Source organism: Podarcis pityusensis (assembly GCF_964106645.2).
Source record: "Podarcis pityusensis genome assembly, chromosome: 2".
Classification (NCBI taxonomy): domain Eukaryota; kingdom Metazoa; phylum Chordata; class Lepidosauria; order Squamata; family Lacertidae; genus Podarcis; species Podarcis pityusensis.
In genome coordinates this window covers 23,118,675-23,136,052 of record NC_138029.1, presented here as the reverse complement: position 1 = coordinate 23,136,052, position 17,378 = coordinate 23,118,675, and the positions used below count along the sequence as shown (strand labels likewise).

Sequence of the window (17,378 nt, the reverse complement as noted above, 5' to 3'; positions counted from 1 at the left end):
TCAGATGACCAATCCAAGAGCCCCAGGTCCCGGGGCCCAACGCACCAAGGCAACTCGACGGAGCTCACGGACTTCCAGGTATACCAGTTGCCCCACCCCAACGTAGAGAAAATTTATGTAGAGGTACAGATAGAGGGGGCCCCATGCCGCATGGAGCTTGACACGGGTTCAACTCTATCCATAATCTCGGCAAGGACCTTAAGGAAACTGTGTCCCACTGGGGGTCCCAAACTCAGGCCGGCCCCACACCAGAGGAGTTTGAGGACCGCCTCCGCACCGTTCTGCACCGTTTCCAGACGGCGGGTCTCAAGGTGAAGCGGGAAAAATGTCTACTAGGAGTGCCTCAGGTGGACTTTCTGGGATTTATGGTGGACGCAGAAGGGGTCCACCCGACTGGGGACAAGGTACGGGCCATTTGTGATGCCCCAGCGCCCAAGAGCAAGACTGAACTTCAGGCCTTCTTGGGACTATTGAACTTTTACCATTCCTTCCTTCCCCACAAGGCGGCGGTAGCGGAGCCCCTACACAGACTCCTGGACAAGCGGGCCCCTTGGGTGTGGGGCCAGCGCCAGGAGGCCGCATTCCAGGCAGTCAAGGACTTGCTTGTCTCAAACTCGGTCTTGGCACACTTCGACGAGAGGCTGCCGGTGGTGCTAGCATGCGACGCCTCACCCTATGGCATTGGAGCTGTCCTGGGGCACCAACTCCCGGATGGAAGAGAGGTACCGGTGGCGTACTTTTCCCAGACACTCAACACAACCGAGCGGAACTACTCGCAAATCGACAAGGAGGGTCTGGCAATCGTAAAGGGAGTAAAAAAATTCCATGATTTCTTGTACGGGCGGCCCTTCACCGTGGTGACTGACCACAAGCCGTTGCTTGGCTTGTTTGCCCCCGAAAAGCAGACCCCCCAAGTGCTGTCTCCTCGCGTCCTCAGGTGGTCAATTTTCCTTGCCAGCTACCAGTATGCACTGATTCACCGACCTGGGAAGACGATGGGCCATGCGGACGCCCTCAGCAGGCTACCACTACCGGAAACAGGCCCTGACCCAGCACCTGCACAAGAGGTTATGAGCCTGGAGCTGCTTCCCGACCGCCCCATTCAGGCACAAGAAGTTGCACACCATTCCAAGAAAGATAGGGTCATCTCCCGGGTCCTGGACTGGGTGTGGAGGGGATGGCCCAGCAGCAGCCCCGGGCCAGAATTCGCCGGCTACACAACCCGCAAACATGAACTGTCGGCCCACAAGGGGTGCCTGTTATGGGGAAGCAGAGTCGTTGTTCCCCAGCCCCTCTGCAAAAGGGTCCTCACAGCCCTACACGAGACACATCCAGGGGTAGTAAGAATGAAGGCCCTTGCCAGGAGTTATGTGTGGTGGCCGGGGATCGATGGAGAGATAGAGGCCTGGGTCAAACACTGCCAGGCCTGCCAAGAATCCCGCCCAGATCCCCCAAGGGCCCCAGTCCAGTCCTGGGAGTCCGCCCGAGCACCATGGTCACGCCTGCATGTGGATTTCGCTGGCCCCTTTCAGGGGAAAACATTCTTCATAGTGGTGGACTCCTACACCAAATGGCTGGAAGTCGCACTGGTACCGTCCACTTCCACGTCCGCAGCCATCCGGGTACTACGCAGGCTGTTTGCAACCCACGGGCTCCCTGACACTCTCGTCTCAGACAACGGGACTGCATTTACGTCAGGAGAATTCCAAACCTTCACAGCGCAGAACGCCATCCGCCACATCCGTTCGGCGCCGTTCCACCCTGCCACCAATGGCCAAGCAGAACGCATGGTGCGGACCACCAAGGACACCCTTCGCCGCATGACGCAAGGGGACTGGGAGTACCGCCTTGCCACATTCCTTCTAGCACAGCACAGCACCCCCAGCTCAACGACTGGCCGGAGCCCCGCTGAACTACTAATGGGTCGGCGCCTTGCAATCAGATTGGACCGCCTTCACCCCGATAGAGCTCAGGATGAGGTAGTGGTGGGGGAAGGCAGGAACCCCCGGACCTTCGAGGCCCAGGACCCAGTGTACGCAAAGAATTTTGGGGCAGGCCCAGCATGGGTACCCGCCACAATCACCAGGGTCACTGGCCCCGTGTCGTACGAGGTGCTAACGGATGGGGGGCAATGCTGGCGCCGCCACTGCGACCAGATACGGCGACGATTCCCGGGAGAAAACCAGGAGGAGGACAGGTCAGAGGAGTCCCAAGGGAACAGCGGGGCAGTGAGGCCCATAGAGCAGGAGGGGCCAGCAGGAGAGGCAGAATCAGTAAATACAGAGAGGACCCGTGAGGCCGAAAGGACACCGGAACCAGAACCACGACTGAGCGAGCCGGTTGCACCAGACCAAACAGCCGCATCACAGCCAGCATCCTTGGAACACGAGCCAGAACCCGGAGCCCGGACCAGGGAACACCCCAGGCCACAACGCACACGTAGGCCGCCGGCATACCTTGAGGACTATGAATGCGACCTCCCGGGCAGGACTGGAACTTAGAGGGGAGGGGTGTTATGTACTGAGTTGAATAGGATCCAAACTGTAGCAGTCTGATTGGTCCTAGAACAATAGGATTCAGAATGCAGCAGTCTGATTGGTCCTAGAACAATGCAGCAGTATGATTGGTTGGCAGGAACCACCCAATCCTGCTCCAGATAGAAGTGAATCCACAACCTGATTGGCTTACAGTAGAATTCCAGAATTAGCCAATCATGTGCAGCCCATTGTGTAAATAATGTATATAAAGCAGATACTGTGAGGGGACAATTATTCATTCCTCCTCACCACTATGAGCTGAATAAAGAGCATGAAATCACTTTGCGACTCTGAGTATATTTCAGTCACAAAGAGTCGGACACGACTAAACGACTTAACAACAACAACAAAGACTTTCAATGACTACTAGCCGCAGCTGCTATGTCTACCTCCACTTTCAGAGACACTATGCTTCTGTATACCGGTTTCTGGGAATCACAGGCGGAAAAAGTGCTCCTGCTGCACTTTTTTTGCAGGCCTTTTTCCTGCTTGGCCACTGCGATAACTGTTGTGGGGGGTGTGTGTGTGTGTGTTTGTGTGTACATACAGTATGAGTTTTCCTTTTTCTCCACTTCAAATCAAAACGTTTTACAAACTTTAAAGCACCCGAGGACTTCCCTTCTTCTCCTTCCACGGTTCATATGACGCATCATACTTTCCTACGTATTTTACTGTCACCATTCACATCAACTTTCCACTTTGACATCCATCAAATATTGTCTGCTCGGCTGAATTTATCTTAAAGCTGCCAGCCTCCTTCCTCTATTCTTGTATTTTTCTTCACCGGCTGCCCTGGGAGCAGCTAACGATTCCGTAATCCTGCCCTCCATTCCCGATCCGAATCCGGCTCGGATTCATTCAAATAAAGCACTAAACAGCCGCGCTGAATGCTGGGGCGTGTAGTCCCGCGAGCCGGTTTTCTTAACAGCTCTCGCGAGGTCTTGGCACCGGCGGGGACGTTCCCTCCCCTCCTCCTCCTCCTTTCAGGAGCGAGCGCGAGCTCGGAGCGCGTCCTTATTTTCAAACGGACCAATGAGCGCTCCGACTTGACTCGAACGCACCAATGAGAGAGCGAAGGCGCAGGGAAGTTCAAATCGCGCACCGCGGTGGGTGGAGTATTAATAGTCGTGGAGCTGGAGGCCGTGTCTGGTGCTGCTTGTTGCTGCTGCTGCGACGCGACGAAGCCGGGGCTCCCTTTTCGGGTAGGGGATACCCCCGACGGTGCCCTGGAGGGACCCAAATTGGGGGGAATGCGTACGGGACCGCGCTGGGCCCACCTTTTATAGGACAAGAGAGGGGCATTTGGGGAAGAGGGAGACGCCTCTGGAAGGTTTTTAGGGGGAGGGGACGGGAGTGGATTCTTTGCTTTTTCTCCTCCCCACCTTCTTTTCCCGCTCACTTGCTCGCTTATCCGAACTGGGTTTTGCCCTTTCCTCCTCCCTCCGCTGTCCTTTTTCCTTTTGTGCCGCGTCTCTGGAATCTCGAGGGCGACGTGGCGGGTGGGTGGGAGGGATGCCTTGTGGGTGGTCCCCCATAAGCCGCTCTGGCTCGGCTCAAGAGAAGGTTTTCTTTTTCCTTTTCTCCACCTGTTGATGAGGCTGCTTTTTAATGTTTTAATGTTGTATTTTAATATTGTTTTTAAGTTGTATTCATTCAACTTGTTTTTATTATTGTTTGTAAGACCTTGGCTGGGGAGGGCGGGGTATAAATAATTTTTTATTATTATTAGAGACGCTGGGCGAGTGAAAGTGACTCGAGCCTGAGCCGTTTAGGCAGCTGAGTCCGTCCTTTCCTGGTGGAGAAACGGGCAGGATACCTTCTCTTTCTCTCTCGCACGTGTTCGCTTAAAGGGGAGCTGGGGCAGGAGAGGTTGAAGAAAGGGTGTAAGGAGTGTTAGAAACTGAGGTAGGATCTACACACGTGGAAAAATAATCTGAAAACGCTTTTTTTAAAGCGCTTTTTAAAAAACGCATTGAATTTTCCATAAGGCTCGCCATCGCCATCTAGCGTCACGTTGTATGTTGCACTTGAATCAGGCTTAAAACGGTTCCCTTGCAGTTGCAATAATATGAAAGCTAGGAGCCTTAAACCGAGGTTATGGGCGCAACAACGTAATGTCTAGGCACACTTTTTTAATAACAAGAATACAAAGCTGAAAACGAATTAACTGCAGCTAAAATATTATGTTCGTTTCCCATATGGTCTAGTCCTTCCCTGCCCACTCCCCTAATATTCTTGAGGTTTTCTCCTCCAGTCTTCAGAGAGTAGCTGGAAGTGGGGAGGCAGAAAAAAGGTCCTCCTTTCCTTCCACTTGGCAGTTTTAATTTGAAATCTTAGGTGCAGTACTGTGCCCAGAGCTCATAATGAAATTCCCTGTCGTAAAATGTGCGTAGAACAATGGGAGTTTTGAACAGGGTGCGTAAGAAGAGAAGGTCCGGGACTTTCCTATTAATAAGTAATAACCAGTAGGATTGCAGCTCAGGGAAATGTGAAAGTGATCCTGAAAATTTGAAGACTTGAGGAAGCTTGGCTTTCAAATCCTGAATTGGAGTGTTGAGGTCCCAACTGTAGCAAAGCTCTCCATTCTATTGTTAAAGCCCCAAGGGATAACTCTTACCTGTCACTTTGTCATTCCTTCCTTTTTCCTCCAAGGAAGGAGAATTTGAAACTGAGTGAGTACCCATTCTTGTTTACTCAGAAGTAAGCACCACTGAGTTTAGTGGAACTTGCTCCCAGTAAATAGTTCCTAAGATTCCAGCCGTAATAACTGACACAGCATCACAGGAATGCTGTAGATTTTGTAGTTATTTCAAATGTTTAGGGTGCCTGAATGAAAGAGGGGGAGCAAACTTGTATGGAGGAGTTAACTAAAGCCTAACAAAACAGGATATAACTTATTCTAGGATTGCCATATTTTGAAGAGCAAAAAAAGGGACACATTTTTAACTATGGATTGCTATGACGGTTCTCATTTTAAATATCCATGAAAAAAGAGGGTGTGTCCTGGAAAAAGAGGACACATGGCAACCCAAGTTTATTCTCTTTCTGGTGTTAAGTGTTTTGCAGGCTCCCAAGGCTGTAATCTGAAGGACACTGTCTTGGAGTTGAGAGCCACTGAGCTCAGTAGGACTAGCTCCTGGTCATATTTGAGTCTATCCTCTTTAAGTAGACTTGCCTTATTTGAGTTGGGTGAAGAGTAGTTCATGTTCTTGAACAGGTGGCAATACCTTTAACAACTCCACAGGCTTTACAATTTTGAAATAACAGATAAATGACATAAAACATAAACTTCCTTGGGTGCCTTGCCGGAAAAGCAATATATCAATGCCATAAACAAATAAACTCAAAAATCTTTTTGCAGATTTGAAATCTTGCCTATATCGAGATGTCTGCCAATGAGAATGCTGCCCGTCTCAACAGGTTCAAGAATAAGGGAAAGGATTCTAATGTGAGTAAACCTGACTGTCGTTAGTTTTTTTTTGTGTGTGTGTGTGTGTGCCCAAAAATGCAGTTCAGTTTTTTAAAAGGTTGCTTTTTCACCAGGAAATGAGGAGGCGGCGGGTGGAAGTCAACGTGGAACTGAGGAAAGCCAAAAAAGATGATCAGATGCTTAAAAGGAGAAATGTTAGCACTTTTCCTGACGATGCCACATCCCCTCTACAGGAGAACAACCGGAACAATCAAGTAAGCAATGAGTCGAGGCCCCTCTGGCTCCCTTTCTGGCTATACGGGTGTCTTGTTTTTAAAAAAAAATATCTTAAGAACATAGGTAGTACCAGTGGAGACTGCCTGCTAATAGAATGTAATCTCTCAGCTGATTATTTATTTCATTGTCCACCTTAAATCTGTTCTAGAGGGTTGGGGAGAACCTCTGGGCCAGATCCAGAAGATATTTGGGTAGTTGCAGGGCAAGTGGGGATTGCTGATTATCTTCCTCCCGCCCTAAGCAATTTCATTTCAGCAACAACCTGCCATCACTGGATATTACCCGTCAGGAGCTTCTTTCTACTGAGTCCACCTACCTCTGTATTTTCTGACTTGACCAGCAGCAACTCTTCAGATTTTCAGGCAGGATTCTTTCCCTGATTCCAAGGATTAAAACTCCGAACTCTACATTCCTTTGCTATTTATGCAGCATAGAGAAAATCATTGGTTCTAGTATTTGAATAAAGAGTAGCCAGCATGTGTGGCTTAAATCTTCCTTTTCTTTTAGGGACAAAATTAATTTGAGCATTGTCTATATTGGAAAACCATCTGGAGTGTTGGAAGGAATTCTGACTTTCTTTCTTTTTTTGTTAGGAAAGAATAGAAATCAGAAATCCAGAAGGCATACATACAACAGCTTTCACGTGTAATTTGTATGTTGCCAATGACTTTGCTCTGGGATATTGGTAATTGGCAAAGAGACTTAATGTGTAGGTGTGTATAACTTGAATTTTCTTTTGCAGGCCACTGTCCACTGGTCTGTCGAAGAAATAGTTAAAGGCATCAACAGCAATAATGTGGAATGCCAGCTGCAGGCAACACAGGCTGCCAGGTAAACATACAGAGACATCCATGTTCTTTGCACCTTGACTATGGCAAGCCAATGACTTGCAATAAGAGCTGTGACTTCGATTATAATTTGAGGTTCTGAAACTAATATTTACAGTGAATTTCTGGCATTTTACAGTTCTCAGCACGGAAGAGAGTGGGCAAGCTTTCTCTAACATAACGTTCTTGTCTTACCTAAACATCTTACCATCTAGCTGCCCAGAGTGGCTGGGAAAACCCAGCCAGATGGGCGGGGTATAAATAATAATTAAAAAATTATTATTATTTGCCATGTCTTCTAAACATTAAATAGTTGGCTGCCTTGTTGGAGGATGACCCTAACTAAAGCTAAACAGTACAAGTCTGAATGTGAACGCACGTTGGAGGCTGTCTAAACCTCAGCTCCTTGTCTTGTAGTTCCAAAACTGGCTAACAATAAAAGTGATAAAGATAATTTAACTGCTAAAATGTTATGGTGCAGATCCCTATCTGGGGTGCTTCGGGCAAGCATCTGTCACTGTGATGCCTATTAAGTCTTCTCCAGTCCAGGCTAATGCGTTCACATAGCTATGAACCAGGCTGATGGTACAATGTGATTATGAGAGGGTGTCTCTGAAAGCATTAATTTTGAGTCATTGGAGCTAGGAGATCAGTTCTGGAACTGTGCATTCAGTCACATCGCCTATTGCTTGAAAATGTCAGTTCTCATGTAAGAATCCGCCCCCCCCCCCCCAAAAAAAAACCTGGTGTCAAAACAATCTGCGGATTTTGTAATTGAAGTTGGGGTGTTTTAAGCCCATGTGCAGGAGTTCACAGAAAATGGCAAGTTATTTCATGAAACAGCACTAGACTAATGGGCACCATTTCTAGGTGGGGTGCTAGTTGTGCATAGCACACATCCGGGGCTGACTATCGGCTTATAATGGATTTGAGGACTGTCTGTAAAATGTTGATGAGCGAAACCAACTTGCTTTCTTCTTCCTCGCAGGAAGCTCCTATCCCGAGAAAAGCAGCCCCCTATAGACCAGATAATCAGAGCTGGCTTGATCTCAAAGCTTGTGACCTTCTTGGGAAGAGTAGATTGCAGCCCTATTCAGTTTGAATCTGCTTGGGCCTTGACCAACATTGCCTCCGGCACATCAGAGCAGACAAAAGCTGTCGTAGATGGTGGAGCAATACCTGCCTTTATTTCCTTGCTGGCTTCCCCCCATATGCACATCAGTGAGCAAGCTGTGTGGGCTTTAGGAAATATTGCAGGTAGGCCAATACTACTGAGCTATTCTGTGGATTACTTTGTCTATGTGTACTTTAAACGTGTATGCAAAATGTGGAAATGGATTATACACTTGAAATCGTGCACTTGAAACTGGATATGGTACCATCAGGACACAACGTCATCAAAGCTAGAAATTAGGTCATTCGTTAGTCAGATCTAGAAATCCCCCACATTGCTTTCTTGGGCATGCACTCTTAAACAATATTTAAATGTTAAACAATATTTAGTATTGTTTTATTGGTTTCTATTTGTTGCTAGTATAGGATATTTTGCTTTTTAACGTTCGATGCTTTGTTGTGTTTTTATATACAGTGGAACCTTGGTTCTCGAACTTAATCAGTTCCGGGAGTCCGTTCGACTCCCGAAACAGTTTGAAAACCAAGGCGTGGCTTCCAATTTGCTGCAGGAGCTTCCTGCACTCAAATCGGAAGCCGCATCGGACATTCTGCTTCCAAAAAACGTTCGCAAATCGGAATACTTACTTCCAAGGTTGCGGCGTTCAGGAGCTGATTGGTTCGACAAGTAAGCCATTCAGGAACCAAGGTACCACTGTACTGTATGTTGTAAGCTGCCCAGAGTGGTTGGGGAAACCCAGCAAGATGGGTGGGATATGAATTTAAAAATTTATTATTATTGTTATTAGGTGGCAATTTCCTATTTACATTGATTAAAGCGTGTCACTTTATGGTTGAAGCTGATATTTTGCCCATAAAGAAATTCTACTCCAACGGCCTTAACTTTGAGATCTGAAAGCTGTTCAGTCAGTAACCAAGGAAACTTTTGCGTAGTTGAATAATTCTGTGAAAGTTTCTCAAGAAATCCCGTGTTTATTGACAGGAATTGAGATGTAGTGGGGAAGGATGAGTGTGGAAAGCACTTGAAGGGACAGGTGGAGAAAACACTGTCCTTTTGGTCATCCATGCTGCTCCATAAACTCAGGCTACGGTTGTTTAGTACGTCTTTGATCTGGGCACTCTTCAGCGTGGGGGTGCTTAATGCAGGATTCTGCAGACTGAATTGCAGCAACCTGAAGATAATCTCTGTGCTGATGTATAGGGCCTTATCCAATTGTGCCATTTTTGATGTTGAGAAACTCCTATATGGTGGCATCTGATGACCAGCATCTGTTGCATTGTGGGTTTAATGCTTTAACTGCGCCCAAGTTGTCCTATGCCAACGCTTCCCTGTGGGTTTCTTCTGTCAACGTTTTATTTACAAAGTACAGACTCAAAAGAAAAAATTCATGGCTGTGTACAATTTAAATACCATGGTGGTGTGTATCTTAACAGTCGATCTCAATCTCTACCTTCAGGTGATGGTTCTGCCTACAGAGACCTGGTCATTAAATATGGTGCCCTCGAACCGCTTTTGGCTCTGCTTGCTGTACCTGATCTCTCCTCTATCGCTGTAAGTGTTTGAGCGTTGTGGCGGCAATTTGGCTGCCAGGCACTTCTGTGTTAAAGCAACAGCAGCTCTAACAAATCAACTTCGTGATTGCTTTCAGCTTGGCTACCTGCGCAACGTAACCTGGACTCTGTCAAACCTCTGCCGTAACAAGAACCCTGCGCCGCCCATAGAAGCTATTGAACAGATCCTTCCCACTTTGGTTCGCTTGCTGCACCACCATGACCATGAAGTCTTGGCAGATACGTGCTGGGCTATTTCTTACTTGACGGATGGCTCGAATGACAGGATTGAAGTGGTGGTGAAAACAGGGCTCGTGCCGCAGCTGGTGAAGCTCCTGGGATGTGGAGAAATTCCCATAATGGTAAGCTGGATACAACAAGAACATATGAATGAAGGTTTGGCAGGGTTAAGAAACCCTGCTTTATTGGGCTGATCTGACTAGATCGTTGCTTTTAATCACAAGCAGCTATCTTCAGCACAAACAGCACATTGTTCCTTAGGAATGCGTGCTTTTTAATGTTAAGCTTTGCTCCAATACGCTATGACCGGGAATCTTTTCAGTTAGTACAGCTGCAGTCCAAAGCCTACTTAAAAGGTAAAGGGACCCCTGATCATTAGGTCCAGTCGTGGCTGACTCTGGGCTTGCGGCGCTCATCTCGCTTTATTGGCCGAGGGAGCCGGTGTACAGCTTCTGGGTCATGTGGCCAGCATGACTAAACCGCTTCTGGCGAACCAGAGCAGCGCATGGAAACGCCGTTTACCTTCCCACCAGAGCAGTACCTATTTATCTACTTGCACTTTGACGTGCTTTCGAACTGCTAGGTTGGCAGGAACAGGGACCGAGCAACGGGAGCTCACCCCGTCATGGGGATTCGAACCGCCAACCTTGTGATTGGCAAGCCCTAGGCTCTGTGGTTTAACCCACAGCGCCACCCGTGTCCCTAAAGCCCACTTACCTAGAAGTAAAAAAAAGGTTACTTCCCTGGGAGTAAGCCCCATTGAATGCAGCAGGATTTACGTCCAACTAGACTTGCTTAGGTTGCACATCTAATGCACCTCAAACTACAGGGACTGTTAAGTACAGCTACACTAACTGCCAGGGCAGGGAGTGGCAATAACACATAATTTAATTTCCTCTGACTAGCACCGGGTAGGACTAATTTTTTTTCTGTGCTTATAAGCATCAGCGATAGACCATGCTTTGTTTAACGCTTATAAAGTGCCTAGCATTTTCTGTGTGCTGTTAAAATCTTGAACAATCCCTGCCCCCTCCCAGGCTCACAATCTTAATAAACACAGCAGAAAAACTCAAGGAATGGGGAGAGAGCAAGAGCTGAAGAACATGTGTTCCTTCTGTGACTGATGAATGGAGCCAGGTTGTCTTCTCTCTTCCAGGGATGCAGGGATTGCAGCCTCCCGACAGCCTTAAGTCTCACGACTGGTGGCAGAGGCCAAAATGTACTCGTCTCTGCCGAACGTGGTGGCTGACACTCTTTAGTTCTCCTGAGTAGCGTTTGTGCTGGATACTGGGAAAGTAGACTATAAGTCGGCACCCAGAATCTGGATAAAAGGGAAAAAACTGTAATACAGGGCAGTTGTCCAAGCCACACAGCTTGCATCAATGGATACCTCATTCATTCATGGTGCAAGCACATCGAGGAAGGCTCTGCGACAAGTTTGGGTCCCTTTCCTCACACTTTGATAGCCATGACGAAAGGACTCCTTTGATTTTTTCCCCCCTCTGGGCACACCTAGGCCACTTTACAGTATATAATTGGGCCCTTAGAATTTGTATGGCATGGGATCAGCCACGATGCCCATTCCATGCAAGCAATTCATACTTTTAAAATAATATATGAAATAATAAAATAATATACTTTAGAAATATTTCAGGACACACACCCCTTCCCCAATAATGGATGACTAAAATTCCAGGCTGCCCAGCCATCCGTACAGGTGAACGTGCTCTGGGTTGATGCCCATTTTTAACAATTTGGGGCCCAGTTCGAAGAGTTCCTGGTCCTCCCTTTGCATGGTGACATTTTCACAGAACGCTGCCTTGAAATGCACCCAAAGAATGTGCCTCATCAGGAGGAGTGCATAAATGTAGCAGGAGCAAGGCGCTTTAAAAAAAAAAAGTGCTGTCTCGTTTCTTGAGTGCTTTGCATGATACCATGTCAGAAATGTACGACTTGTTGTTTGTGTTTTAGGCACTGAAATAAAGAGCTGTAATACCTATTATTATTATTATTATTATTATTATTATTAATATTAATTAATAGGACCCTTAATATAATAGCCAAGGGTCTACTAAAAGCTAGATCTATATACTGCACACAGTAAGAAACTCTTTCAGAAGATCCATTTAGGTTGTCTCCATCGTGTGTTGATCTGATGCTGGTGCCAATTGGATGCTTGTCATGTAATGGGTCCCTAGCCAGCTGGAGACTGACCGCTATCGGTGAACACTGGATTAGGCAGCGTCACCCTTTGATTCCTCTCTTTAATAGTATGATATAGCTAGCTTAATATGTGTGGTTTATGAATATGCTTCTCAAATGGCTTTAAACCATTCCCTCCCCCCCAGACGCCTTCATTAAGAGCCATAGGGAACATTGTCACGGGGACTGATGAACAGACACAGATTGTAATAGATTCGGGAGCACTCGCTGTCTTCCCCAGCCTGCTTACTCACCACAAAAACAACATCCAGAAAGAAGCAGCCTGGACCATGTCTAACATCACTGCCGGCCGGCAGGACCAGATCCAGAAGGTTGTGGACCACGGGCTTGTCCAATATCTCGTTGGCATCTTGACAAAGGTAAAAAAAGGAACCTAAACCTAATCCCCCCCCCCATGTGCCATTTCTGCCGCAGACGAACACTGCTTTTTAAAACTTTTAAGACCAATATTTTTGTTGCTAATGTGTTTGGATCAGTTAGATCCCAGAGATTTGGGCTGAGGTTTGGAAAGCACACGGAACTTAAAAGAAGTAACAGGAAAGAGCATCACTCTCTCAACTTCCTCCTTTTAGCCCTATGTATTTTTCAAGAAAGAAAAATGATAAGTTCTGCGGGGGCTCTATCTTCATGGGCACAAGGTGAAGGTTGCAAGAGTACCATTTTATTCATGGGCACCAGGTTGGTTGACCTCCGGCTTAGGGTAAAACAAAAAAAGGAAGGCCCTCTTGGGACACAGTAAAGTATATAAAAAAATACCATTGCTTTAATACTGCGTTTTTTAAAGAAAACTTTCATCAAGCGCATTCATTGGCCGCATTTAACACATTCAACTATAGTAACATTCATGAACTGGGACAAGCCCAAGCAACTCTTCACAACCATCAGTGTGGTTTTTTAAAAAAAATATTATCAGAAAGCACTTTGAAGGGCTGAACAGAAGCTGTAACAATTAGCTATAAACGGTTTCGTTGACTTTCGTAAGCACCTCTCCAGGTATTTTTCCCTGAGTTTTTCAACGTGAAGTATCTTGTGACCAAACCTCCCTTTGACTTCTTCCTGACCATCATTGCTAGCTCTATGTAATAATACTCTTGTGTGTATTAAAACAGGGAGACTTCAAATCTCAAAAAGAAGCGGTGTGGGCTGTGACCAACTTCACAAGTGGTGGAACCATTGGCCAGATCATATACCTTGTTCAGGCTGGTGTGGTGGAACCACTGTTGAACCTGCTGGTGGTTAAGGATAGCAAAACCATCCTAGTGATCCTGGATGCCATTAATAATATTTTTGCGGTAAGTTGACCCAAAGAAGCCTGGAGGCCGGTTCCAAATGCTCAGTACTGTTAAAAGTGAAGGAGCATCGTTTAAAGAAGATTGGAAAATGTTTGTTGAATATATGGGGGGGGGATTGCGTATGCTTGAAAACGTTGGCAGCATTAAGATAAATTCAACAGTGTAAATAAGTTTTAATGGAAGTAATTCTGGAATACTGAATGTAAAATATGCAGTGATTTATGTTATGCAAAATGAACCATGGAAAGAGAAGAAGGTAAGTCATTGATATTTTAAGGTTGTTTAAATGAATATTCTAAATTGTTATATACACACACACACACACACATACATATACACACACACGCGCACACACACAGTGCTTTTTTCTTTTAAAATGTTTAGGGATACTCTCATTTTGTCACAATAAAAACCACCATTTTATAGTTCAAATTGTGAAAAATAAATACAGTAAATGGACAAAAATGTTTAGGGGTCTGCGTACCCCTGCGTCCCCCCATAAAAAGCACTCTGTGAGTGTGAAGGAACATTGGCCAACAGAAGCTGCAGGTCTCAAGTTATTTCACCTGCGTGAAATCTCAATAATTTGCCTACTCAAAGGAACTGCCTCAACAGTATCCCGCAGTATTGGGCAATTGCTTCTAACTGTTACAGCATGGAAGCCCATGATGGTTAAAGTTGCACCAGCGCCTCTGCTTATGGTCGTATAGTCATACACAGTATTTTCCATAACTGCCGTTATCTGTACTATAATGCTTTGAATCGAGGATGGGGTTTGCAGATGGATCGATAACGGTGCTACCAAATGTTACGTATTCTTTCGACAGGCAGCTGAGAAGATAGGCGAGACCGAGAAGCTTTGCCTCATGGTTGAGGAGTATGGTGGCTTGGATAAGATTGAAGCTCTACAGTCCCATGAAAACGAGCAGGTGTACAAGTCTGCGGCAAACCTGATTGAAAAGTATTTCTCGGCAGAGGTGAGCAAGCTCTGAGCTGGCCAAGTGGCAGTTGCAGTGTTGTGAAACAGCGGCAGTTGTACCATATAAGAGATCCCATCGTACTGATCAGGGGTTAAAGCGTGTTCTGATAGCTGTCAGTAAGCGGATGGCGCTGTGGTCTAAACCATTGAGCCTCTTAAGCTTGCTGATTGGAAGGTCGGCGGTTCGAATCCCGGGTGAGCTCCCATTGCTCTGTCCCTGCTCCTGCACCTAACAGTTCGAAAGCACGCCAGTGCAAGTAGATAAATAGGTATCACTGTGGCAGGAAGGTAAACGGCATTTCCGTGCGCTCTGTTTTCCGTCATGATGTTCTGTTGTGCCAGAAGCGGTTTAGTCATGCTGACCACATGACCTAGAAAGCTGTCTGTGGACAAACGCCGGCTCCCTCAGCCTGAAAAGCAAGATGAGCGCTGCAACCCCATAGTCGCCTTTGACTAGACTGTTTTTACTTTTACTACTGTTGGGTTTTAGCTGGTTGTTAAATTGTTGCACTGTAAATAAAAAGCAAAAAAAAAAGCTATTGGGTGGCAAAGAGGGAGGAATGGTCGTGCCAGATGTACAAAGTCCATCTTGTACCTTTTTTTAAAAAAGGTTTGTATGTGCCAGCTTGCGCTAAATCAGGTTGAAGCTAATGGACACACTGACCTTGCTCCTAACTGGCTCCAGCCATCTTATTGGTTGCTGTATCTGCACACTGATTATTATACTTAAAAGTTTCTTCTGCTTGTTTAGGAAGGAGAAGATGAGAGTGTCGTCCCGGAATCCAGCACCGATGCATACAATTTCCAGATTCAGGACACTTCCAACGCGTTCAACTTCTAGCTGTTCCGTGTGACACAGCATTCAACCTCTCTAATCTGTCTTGTCTGTCTCCTTCATCTTGTTTTTACTGCCTTTCTTTTTTTTACGTGAAATGTGAAGTAGCACTTTGTTACAACTGAAATGTACTTGAACAGTTCATGGCAGGGTGTTTATGCTTTGTGAACTGGCCAACTGTCTTCCTCTCCTCTACCTGTTTTTTTTGTATAATTGTAAATTCTTCAGTTCTGTTTCTTTGAACTAACCTTCAGCAGCAAAGGACTTGCTGGAATTTAGGCTGCTCCATATGTTATTTGGAAAACTTTAAAAACAGCATGTGGGCTCTGGACTTCCTGATAACCTCCCTAGCCTGCCAAACACACATGCACACAGAGCACAAGGGATGTGGTCATATCCTGGCAACATAGCCATCTCAATGGAGTTTGTGCTTCATTGGCTTTCAGGGCAAAGCCTTCCAAATACTTTTTAAAGAGTTCTTGTTCAAACTTAATAAACTGGTATCTGCATATAAGCAAAGTTGTTAATCTCTTCTTTGAAGATGCAAAATAGTGCCTGTAGCTGTTGAGCTATAAAATATAATGATTAACAGACGCAGTAACAATTCAGTTGGGAAAATAAAGCATGCAACAAAAGAGACAATTTGAAAGCATGATGAAACGGTTTTTTAAAAATTGAAATGAAAAAATGGGTGTGTAAAGAGCTAGGGAGCAATGCGATGGTTGGATTACTCCTCTTCCCACAAGGGGCAGGCTCTTTAGGAGAAGCAAAGTGATCGTTTTTGCTTTTGCCACCATCTGTCTCCAGTACTAAACTTGTTAAAGGAGTTTGGTTGCGTGCTGTTCTAGATAACACACTTAGAATAGCGATAGCTGGTGGAAAAGGATGCTCACCTTTGTCCCTGCCTTGCTGCTGGCTGGATCCTACCTGACTAGCTCCACCTGTTCTCATCTGCCTCTTAACTACAGTGACCCCAAAGACTGTTCCTTGGTAAGAACAGCATCTGGCATTGTTCTGATAGTAAATATATATTAAGTGCACTTGTGGCGCTGTGGGTTAAACCACAGAGCCCTAGGACTTACCGATCAGAAGGTCGGCGGTTCGAATCCCTGTGATGGGGTGAGCTCAGTCGCAGCTCCTGCCAACCTAGCAGCTCGAAAGCACGTCAAAAGTGCAAGTAGATAAATAGGTACCGCTCCGGCGGGAAGGTAAACGGCGTTTCCGTGCGCTGCTCTGGTTCACCAGAAGCAGCTTAGTCATGCTGGCCACATGACCTGGAAGGTGTACACCGGCTCCCTCAGCCAATAAAGTGAGATGAGCGCCACAACTCCAGAGTCAGCCACAACTGGACCTAATGGTCAGGGGTCCCTTTACCTTTTTAAAGCTACTTGAGCTACAGCTACAGGCAGTGCTAGAAATGGAGCTATGAAAGCTAGGAGCTAAATGGCAACTTAAACATAGGTTGTGGGCCCAACAATGCAATGTCTAAGTGTGCTTTTTTATAACAAGAATACAAAGCTGAAAATGAATGAACTGCAGCTAAAATATTCATGTTTCACATGGTCTAGTCCCTCCCCTGCCCCACCCTCCTAATATTCTTAAGAGGGTTTCTTCTCTAGTCTTCAGAGAGTAGCTGGAAGTGAGGAAGCAGAAAAAGGTCCTCCTTTCCTTCCACTCTGCAGTTTATAATCAGAAATCTTAGGCGCACGCCCAGAGCTCTGAATTTGCTCACCTTAATGAAGTTCCCTGTTGCAAAATGTGCCTAGAACAATGGGAGTTTCAAACGCTGGTTACAGGCAAGTAACTTCGGCACCTTGCCTTTTCTTGAAGCTGAAATGGCCATCTGCTGGCTTCTCTGGAGAAAACCCTTTAAATGTGAAAAGGGTACTGGCTAATCTTCACAGATCAACATGGATGGAAACTGGGGAAAGCACTCTGTCCTGTTGTTCTAGTGGGACTGGCACTGGCTTCTGCTAGCGCAACGAATCAGTTGAAGGGCTTCATCGATTGAAGGAATTTCCTGGGTGGAAATGAGGTTTTGGGGGATAAATCTGTTG

At 46.2% G+C, this 17,378-nt stretch overlaps 1 protein-coding gene across 1 annotated transcript; it reads left to right on the top strand.

The window, feature by feature from the left end:
* The first annotated feature begins 3,587 nt into the window (after positions 1-3,587).
* Positions 3,588-15,840, top strand: KPNA2 (karyopherin subunit alpha 2). The gene is made up of 11 exons (XM_080994690.1): positions 3,588-3,739; positions 5,899-5,985; positions 6,081-6,221; positions 6,986-7,074; positions 8,059-8,327; positions 9,659-9,753; positions 9,851-10,114; positions 12,341-12,574; positions 13,325-13,507; positions 14,335-14,484; positions 15,238-15,840. Exons 2-11 carry the CDS (start codon positions 5,923-5,925, stop codon positions 15,325-15,327), a joined length of 1,578 nt encoding a protein of 525 aa, XP_080850816.1. The 5' UTR covers positions 3,588-3,739; positions 5,899-5,922; the 3' UTR covers positions 15,328-15,840.
* The last annotated feature ends 1,538 nt before the right edge of the window (positions 15,841-17,378 follow it).